Below are 8,796 nucleotides of genomic sequence, written 5' to 3' on the forward strand. Positions count from 1 at the left end.
TCATTGGCTCACGGAGGTAAGTGACAGACTCCAGAGCCAATGGATGGTAAAAGCTGCCCGCCTCCAGCCTAGTACGACTGCGGCACGTTGAGCAGCAGACCCACGCGAGTTAAGAGCGACCTGCCGCCGCCCAATACTAAAAGGACAGGCAGCACTCGTCCCTGGGGTCGCTCGTAGTCGACCCCTTAGTTCTCTGTGAGTGTTCCCCAGATGCTTCTAATACGGACTCCGCGGCCCCGTGCGAGCCTGCGGGGGGCGGGACCATCTGGGCCAACCTCCGTTTCGAGCCACGCCTGCCGGGAGTTTGGCCCACTCCCCGCCCGGGGCCGCCTGGGCCTAGCGGAGGCCTCGGGACCGGTTCGACCGAGTTAGGACTGAACAGGCCGCGGCCGGAATTGCCCGAACCCAGGTGAGCAAGTCCATGGTCGCCCGCCCTGGGCAAGGAGGTCACGCCGCTCTCCGGCGATTGGCCCCGGGGAGGCTTCCGAAGCCAATGGGCTCAGGGCGCGGCTCTTCTAACCTTTCCTTCCTGGTTGCCAGCGTAGTCCTCGTCCGGCTGTCGACCGGTTCCTGGTGGCTGCCCTGCCTCCCTGCCTTTCCTTCCTCTAGACGGCCCATCGGATCGAGCTGCCTGAGGGGGTGGAGGACACAGGGTCAGGATTAAGGTCAGAGGCCTTGGGCTGGGATTGGCCCGGAAGGGGTAGGAGCCCAGGCCTGGGTCAAGGAGAGACTGCAGGATCTGGCTTCAAAGACTTAAAAATGCCAACGATATTCTGATTAAGCCGAACATACTGTACGCAGAAAGCGGCATCACCGTGTCACTTGACTCTGCCTCTGTCTCCTCATTTATGCGTGAGCCCCTTGAAAGCAGATAGCGGTGCTTCTCATTGACTTAGATAGAATAAGGGATCAATGCAGTCCATGGGGTCCATAGAGTCGCAGAGTCTGACATGACTTAGCGACTGAACAACGACAAAAAGGATCAATAAATGCGTGTGGGATGAATAAATGCGTAGACAAGGTCCAGTTGAAATTGTGTTTACATAGGTCCCTAAAATCCCAGTGACTTTTTTTTTTAATTTTATCAACTCTTAAATACTGGATTTAATAAGCTGACAGTGTGCTTACCATGCTATGTGCCAGCACTTGAAACCTTTATTTGTATCAGTTCATAGCAATTCCATAAGGTAGGTACAAACATCACCCTCCCCAGCTGCCCAGCTTTGTACAACTGAAGAAACTGAATTGGATTGAGAGAGCTCAAGTCAATTGGCTAAGGACACAGGCGTTGCTAGCTGCAGAGGCAAACGTGTGAACCCTGGAACTGGTCCTCCCCCTGACAGGGCATTATCTTGGCCTTTCATTGGTGGGAAATGATGCATCTTGAGTTCAGCCTTCTGCCCCTCTCGGTGCTGTTACTTGCTTTATGTATAAGGGTCACTTTCTCTGGGAGTCTCCACTGTCAAACAGAGACAATTCTAGTTCCCAGGATTACATGGGATAATGTGTCTGATATTGGGATTTTGGAGTGGGAGGGACTCAGATTCCTAGTCCGATGCCTAAAGGAGAGGCTACTTAACTACCTCGTGCCCACTTTGTGGGACAATGAATATGCTTGAGTCAAAAGGGAGGACAGGGAAAAGGCCCCACTTACACAGCTCAGAATCATTTTAAGTCTGGTAGGACTCAGCGAACGTCGGTGGAATGCATGCCGTGCACCTGTGTGGTTAGGAGGGTGGCTTTCCCCCCATTTTACCGGTAAGGCAGCTGCAGTATCTTGCAAGGGCTCGTATGGAAGAATCTCTCCGGTTTCTTGCCCTAACCCTCCGTCTCCCCAGCCGCTCCAGCCAGGTCGCAGCCAGCCGAGGGCGCTGCGGGGCATGGACAAGGAGTGTCGGGGCACCTGGTTCGGCTTCGGTTTTTGCGGCTTCGGGCAGGCGCTGGGCTCCGGGCTCGGGCGCCAGGTACACAGCCCCGAGCCGCTGAGGACGCCGGGCGGCAGCCTCGACGTCTGCCGCGTGAGCGCGAGCTGGAGCTACACCGCCTTCGTGACCCGTGAGCGCCCCTTTCCGTCCCCGACCCTGGCCCCCGGTGTGCGCGCTGCCCCCTCCGTCCCCAGCCCGCTCTCCGCCCCCCGCAGGTGGAGGCCGGGTGCAGCTGTCGGGCGCGGCGGGCGGCGCGGCGGGAGGATGCACGGACGCTTGGGCGTCGGAGGAGCTCCTGGTGCTGCTGCGTGCGGGGCCGGGAGCCGGGGCGGAGCTGCAGGCCTGGGCGCCCGGTTCGGCACTGCGCGGGGAGCCCCTCTGGTCCCAGGCGGTGCAGGAGGCCCAAAGCGTACCCAGCCGTGATGAGACCCAGGTGGGGCCGCTGCCACTGCTGCCCTGCGCTCGCGCCTACGTGAGCCCGCGGCCGCCCTTCTACCGGCCTCTGGCCCGCACGCTGCGGGCTCGTCGGCTGGAGCTGGGCGCCGAGCACGCGTTGCTGCTGGACGCCACGGGCCAGGTGTTCTCCTGGGGCGCGGGCAGGTGAGTGGGGCTTGGCCACGTGGGCCAGCTGGGCTTTTGCGGGAGATGAGGGGGCGGGGCGGGACGGTAAATGTGACCTCGGAGTGGGAGGTCAGCATACAGGGGCCAGGAGGGAGTGTTTGGGCAAGGACAGGGAGGAGACCTCTTGGTGTGACCATAGCTGACTGAGATCTCCTTTGCTCAGGCATGGACAGCTGGGCCACGGGACCCTGGAGGCAGAATCAGAGCCCAGGCTGTTGGAGGCACTGCAGGGCTTACCCATGGTTGAAGTCGCCGCAGGTGGCTGGCACTCTGTGTGCTTGAGTGGTGAGTGACCTAGGGCTTTTCCAAAACCAGCTCAGGGTCTCCCAGGCACCAAACCTTCCTCCTCCTCTCCCCATCTGATGGGTCGCCTAGCCAGGCCTCCTTCCAAGCTCATCCCGAATCTGTCAGCCCAGGCATTCCTGACTCCCAAAGGCCCCACAGATTCAGTGCCCCCCTCTCCCGCCCCCCAACCGTGACCACCCTCACAATCCGGACTGTTGGCAGTCGTTTCCCGTCTTCTAGTCTCACTACCTCTCCCATCCATCTGCCTCCAGCCAGGGCTGTCATTTTGGAATACTTCCCAAGGGACAATGGAAGGGTGAGGGGCAGCCGAGACAAGGAGGACAGAGGAGAAAGGCAACAGCTGCCTGGGTGGCCGTGATGCGTGGCACACAGTGGACACTGGGAGGCCCACCCGGAGGAGGATGGTGGTCAGTGTGAGCTCTGGTAGTGCCGTGGCTGGTCACCCAGGATGGGAATGGACGTCACTCGAGATTGTGTTCACCCCTCTGGCAGGAGATCCAGGTGCAGCTGATAGCTAGGCTGTGGGGTGGGACTGGTGGCAGATGATTTTTGCAAGGATCTGCACCTGGAGCTCTGGCCGCTACTTACGTTGTTACTGACCAGGTCGGGCTGCGCAGCCAGCCAAATGCTGAGACGCCAAGGTTGATAGCCAAGAAAGAGTTTATTCACAAGGCAGCCAAGTGAGGAGATAGGAGAATAAGCCTCCGATCTGCCACTTTGCAGGGTTTGGGGTACTTATGGCATAAGACAGGTGGTCTTAGGCATGGAGAAAGGTGATTGGAGGTAGGGAAGAAAGTGAGGTAATCAGTGTTATGAGCAGGCATACCTGAGTCAACATGGTTCTGCAGATTTCAAAGTGGAGGCACTTTGGGACTTCCCTGGCAGTCCAGTGGTTAGGACACAGGGCTTTCACTGCTGGGGCCTGGGTTCAATCCCTATTCAGGGAATAAAGATCCCACAAGCCACGCAGGCAGCGGGGGAAAAAAAAGGAGGCAATTACCATGATCTGCGGGTGGAGTTTTCCAACCCTCTGACATCAGAAGGCCACTCATTGGCCATGTGCACAGGCCCAGTTTTAGGGTCGGTGGTCCCATCTAGTCTCCAGGTGGCTTTTGCTGGGCAGGCTCAAGTTCCTGTGAAACAGCTGGGTTGTATGAAACTGTATGCAATTAAAGGGAAAAAAAGAAAAATAACCAAAGTGAACTTAATGAAGGCACTTTACAAGCAAAGGGGTTTTAATAGTGTGTTCCTCATCTGTTCTCCAAGGAAAGTTCAAGAATTTCTGTTAGTTATCACCTTCTGTTAACTCCATGGGGCATGGTTTCACCCGGGATCTTTAAAAATGACTTAGGCCTGCACTCTCCCCTCCCTATTCTAATGGGCCTGGGTTGGCAGCCAGGCTTGAGAACTACTGGACAGGAGGAAGGAGACGAGAGGACCAGAAAGTGAGCGCAATGGGAAGTCTCACACTAAGGTCCAAAAGGAGTTTGAGGCCTCTGTGTAGTGTGGTTGGAGCACTGATGCTTCAAACCAGACCTCCCAGGTTCACATCAGCATCATTCTGCCCCTCATGATCTTGGGCGGAACACCTCACTGCTCAAGTTTCTCTGGCGTAAAGTGGGGGTATGGTGCTTAAAACGCTGGCATGGATTAAACACTTGGTAAAAATCAGCTACTACTGTTAGTGAATTTTTAGCTTTAGGGTTCTTGCTCCAGCCAACCAACTATATAGTGTTGTGGGAGGAGGCAAGCAATGTTGAGAGCTTCTAGAGGCCTTCGGGGATGGGGGAGGGTGTAATGGGTCAAGAGGGTCAGCTGTGCGGTGACAGATGGAAACCGACCTTTTGGTGATAAGCGAACTGTAGTGCATACAGAAGTCAAAATATACGTAATGTTGTATACATGAAACTTATACAAAAAGTTTCATGCTGTTTCAATTAAATCAATGCTGGTCAACTTAAAAAAAACACACATTTTTTTAAAAAAGTCTTCAGGACCAGTGATGGGTAGGGCTGAAGAAAGGAGCCTGGGCTCAGTGGATGTGAAAGAAAGACACTAGGGAACTTCCAGGGACTCATTTCCAAATTGCATGTTGGGGATGGGGGCTGGGATTTAACAACAAAGGGGAAAAGTAACCCTGGAGAGTCAAGCCTAGCAAGAAGTGTCCTTTAAGAATAAGGTGGCCGAATGCACTTAAGGGGGAAAGGCCCTGCTGAGACAGGGAAGCTGCTGGGCCCTGAAGGAGGTACTGAATCTGGACTGCTGACTTGGGTGGGGCATGGTGTCTCTCTGGAGCCACACTCCTACAGGGAGTGTGGATGGATGCAGGGGTGATCTGAGTCTGTTTAATGGGCCCCTATTCTCTCTGTCTCAGAGACAGGAGATATTTATATCTGGGGCTGGAATGAATCAGGGCAGCTGGCCCTGCCCACCAAGAGCCTGGCAGAAGATGGAAAGACAAGTGCAGGAGAAGGTGAGGGTCAATTTTGTTAAAAATTTATTTTATTGAAGTACAGTTGATTTGCAGTGTTGTGTTACCTTGTGCTGTATGGCCACGTGATTCAGTTATACCTACACATATATTCTTTTTTATATTTTTTTCATTACAGTTTATCACAGGATATTAGTATAGTTCCTGTGCTGTAGATTAGGACCTTATGGTTTTTTTCATTCTATATATAATAGTTTGCATCTGCTAACTCCAAACTCCCAATCCATCCCTTCCCCACCCCCTCCTCCTTGGCAACCACAAGTCTGTTGGTGAGAGTCAGTTGTTGATTTCCACACATTTCTGCCATTCCTGCCTCCTGGCCATAGGCTGGCTTGAGAGCTACAGGGCTCAGAAGGGGTATGCGACATCCTTGGGACCCCAGGACACACCGAAGGACTGATGCCAGTGTCCTCACAGCATGCCCCACAAACCTGTCAGCTCCAGCACTTCCCAGGGAATTTGGGGTCAGAAGTGACAGCTTTGGAGTGTGTATGAATGAGGTTTATTATTTTAATTATTTTTTATGATTGAGGTGTAGATCAGGTCTCAGTGAGTGTTCGCCATCATTATCATCATAACTCTTACTGCTTCTCTGAAGCCTCAGGACTGGATGAAGATGGTTCCCAAGTGAAGAGAGTACCTGGGGGTGAGGATGGAGCCCCCTCCCCCTTCATAGCGGTCCAGCCGTTCCCAGCTTTACTGGACCTCACCCCAGGCTCAGAGGCAGTCAAGGTCAGCTGCGGATCCCGGCACACGGCAGTGCTGACAAGTGAGTGGGGCCAGGTAGGCTGGTTCAGGATGGAGCAGGAAGCCCCCTCCGCCCACTGTCTAGCTGGCAGCTGCAGGAAAGGGTGTGGTCACTTAAAAGACTAGCAGCCTCACTCCCACGGGCCTTTCACAGAGGCTACCCAGCCTATCAGGCCGCGAAGGTTCTTCCTTCTGGAGGGAGGCTAGTGTTTGCCGGCCTTGCATTGGATGAGGGCCTGCCCAACCCTGCTTCTGCTGAGACTCCAAACTCAGTAGCTGTGAGTCACAGCCATTGGGCTTATAGGAAGGTGAACTTTTTCAGCCTGGATCCTTTACCACCCCAAACGGGACTAGTGTGTGTGTATGCTGCGTGCTAAGTCGCTTCAGCTGTGTCTGACTCTTTGCGACTCTCTTTGAGACTCTATGTAGCCTGCCAGGCTCCTCTGTCCATGGGATTCTCTGGACAGAGGAGTGGGTTGCCATGCCCTTCTCCAGGGGATCTTCCTGACATGTGACTATACTATTGTTAAAAAGGGAGCGAGAGTATGTGCTGCTCTGCCAAGCAGATCGCACGACGACCACAGTGAGCTGGCTGTGGGTTGTGGCAGGCAGATCTGGATGCATGCCCTGTCAGAGAGCATTGCAACAGCCCCTTTACTGTCCTTCTGGTTGCAGGAACAGGGGAGCTCTACACCTGGGGCTGGGGTAAGTAAAAGGTTTGCTTTTGTGATGCTTAAACTAAGGGGAGGAAAAGACCTGCGGGTAGAGGGCAGGTGACAACAGCTGTAAAGAGAAGTGGAAGCAGGGGTCTCAGCACGACTGCTGGACTGAAAAGCCGTCTATTCCCTTCTCTGGAACAGATCTAAGCACACTCAGAGGGGCAGAGCTCAGAGAAATAGGAGGTGTCCGTATGTCCCATCTACCTTTCTGAAAAAGTGTGTGTCCCAGGGGAATATTTTGCCAGCATTTCTGAGACCTCTTTTGGTCTGGCCCTGGGAAGAGAAAAAGATACAGTGAAAATCTCTGTGCATCTGAGCTTAGGTGTGGGGAGCCTGGAGGATTTGCCTGGCTCTATGATGCTGGTCTCCTGAACTCACGGAGCAGACACTAGCAGATTGGTGGCCTAAGCCCAGCGCTTCGGTTAATGGGCCGGTTTTCCTTCCTGGAGGGGAGAAGCCACAGGGCCCAGCAGAGGATGGCAAAGGGGCTCATTTCACTTTAGGTAAATATGGACAGCTCGGCCACAAGGACACAACCACTTTGGACCGGCCCTGCCGTGTGGAGTACTTTGTAGATAAGCAACTCCAAGTAAGAACTGTGAGCTGTGGGCCCTGGAACACCTACGTGTACGCTGTGGAGAAAGAGAAGAGCTGACCTATGGATAAGGGCATAAAATAAACTAACAGCAGAGTGGAAAATTATAAAGCCAACACCTGTGAAACTCCCCACAGGGCAAGGAAAATGACTGAGAGCACCCAGAGGCCTCACCTTTGCCCCTCCCAGTCACAGCCCTCTTGCTTCACCTTAGAGCAGGTGGCATCTTCAACTTTGTCCCCCCATTAGAAACACCGGGAGGGAATTCCCTGGTGGTCCGGTGGTTAGGACTCTGAGTTTTCACTGCTGAGGGAGCAGATGCAATTCCTGGTCGGGGAACTAAGATGCCACAGACTGCAGGGTTTGATGTGCCCCACCCTCCCGGAGAGAAAGAGAAACACTGGAGATTTGTAACTGGATGTCTAGAGACGGCATCATGAAGAGAAAGTGAAAGTCGCTCAGTCATGTCCGACTCTTTCACCATGGAACTCTCTAGGCCGGAATACTGGAGTCGGTAGCCTTTCCCTTCTCCAGGGCATCTTCCCAACCCAGGTCTCCCGCATTGCAGGCATATTTTTTACCAGCTGAGCTAGGGCCAGCATCATAGACATGATGAAATCGTGAACTTAAGGGTGTGGAACATAGACGTGGAAAGATTTTTAAAGGGCTTCCCTAGTGGCTATGACAGTAAAGAATCCGCCTGCAATGCAGGAGACCTGGGTTGAATCCCTCCCTGGGTCAAGAAGTTACCCTAGAGAAGGGAATGGCAACACGCTCTAGTATTCTTGCCAAGCTGCCCCATCCCAGGTGATTTTTGAGATAGTGCTAAGACTGGGAACCGCTAGAGGTCATCTTTTGTTATTCATTTGAACTGTTTTCACTTTGAATCTTACCATTCCATGTATGCCTCTTTATATAGTAAAATTTGTCTGCTTTTGAACTTTAGGTAAATAGTCATTCTGTGTATGTTCTTTTATGTCTTTTTTCATCAGCACTGTAAGATTCATCTGTGGTACCCTACAGGTTCATTCACTTTCATTCCATTACATGCATTATACCTCGTTTATATATTCTCTTGTTGATAGTAATTTCTTTTTTCTTACTGAATTAAAATACAGACAACAAAAAATGTATTATCTTAACCATTTTTAAGTGTGAGTTCAGTGGTACTGAATACATTCACACTGCTGTGCAGCCATCAACACCATCCAGTCCCATCTCTTCATCTTGTAAGTCTGAAACTCGACAACAATTAAACAATAACTCCTTGTTCTCCCCAACCCCTGACAACTATCATTATACCTTTTGTCTCTTTGTGATCTTGACTACTCTACCTAATATAAGTGGAATCATAACAGTATTTGTCTTTTTGTGACTGGCTTATTATCAGTT

General features: G+C 52.7%; 1 protein-coding gene across 27 annotated transcripts; it reads left to right on the forward strand.

The window, feature by feature from the left end:
* The first annotated feature begins 96 nt into the window (after positions 1-96).
* RCCD1 (RCC1 domain containing 1) lies at positions 97-8,349 on the forward strand. Of its 27 annotated transcripts, none has more exons than XM_081547070.1 (9): positions 97-409; positions 541-665; positions 1,839-2,055; positions 2,141-2,525; positions 2,710-2,831; positions 5,227-5,325; positions 5,942-6,126; positions 6,766-6,795; positions 7,132-8,349. In XM_081547070.1, exons 3-9 carry the CDS (start codon positions 1,881-1,883, stop codon positions 7,165-7,167), a joined length of 1,032 nt encoding a protein of 343 aa, XP_081403196.1. In that variant the 5' UTR covers positions 97-409; positions 541-665; positions 1,839-1,880; the 3' UTR covers positions 7,168-8,349. The 27 variants fall into 27 exon arrangements, with proteins under 27 accessions (XP_081403196.1, XP_081403187.1, XP_081403189.1 ...); XM_081547061.1 differs by having other exon boundaries at positions 7,313-8,349; XM_081547063.1 differs by having other exon boundaries at positions 5,942-6,112; positions 6,951-8,349.
* Positions 8,350-8,796: the final 447 nt, after the last annotated feature.

This window comes from Giraffa tippelskirchi, chromosome 12 (assembly GCF_054371585.1).
Source record: "Giraffa tippelskirchi isolate mGirTip1 chromosome 12, T2T-mGirTip1v1.2.pri, whole genome shotgun sequence".
NCBI classification, from domain to species: Eukaryota; Metazoa; Chordata; class Mammalia; order Artiodactyla; family Giraffidae; genus Giraffa; species Giraffa tippelskirchi.

Bases quoted from the DNA above. Each gene is read 5' to 3' on its own strand.
- RCCD1 (XM_081547054.1), top strand. From the start codon at position 1,881: ATGGACAAGGAGTGTCGGGGCACCTGGTTCGGCTTCGGTTTTTGCGGC. The intron at 2,526-2,709 runs GTGAGTGGGGCT...TCCTTTGCTCAG, and splicing joins TTCTCCTGGGGCGCGGGCAG to GCATGGACAGCTGGGCCACG. The intron at 5,326-5,941 runs GTGAGGGTCAAT...GCTTCTCTGAAG, and splicing joins AAAGACAAGTGCAGGAGAAG to CCTCAGGACTGGATGAAGAT.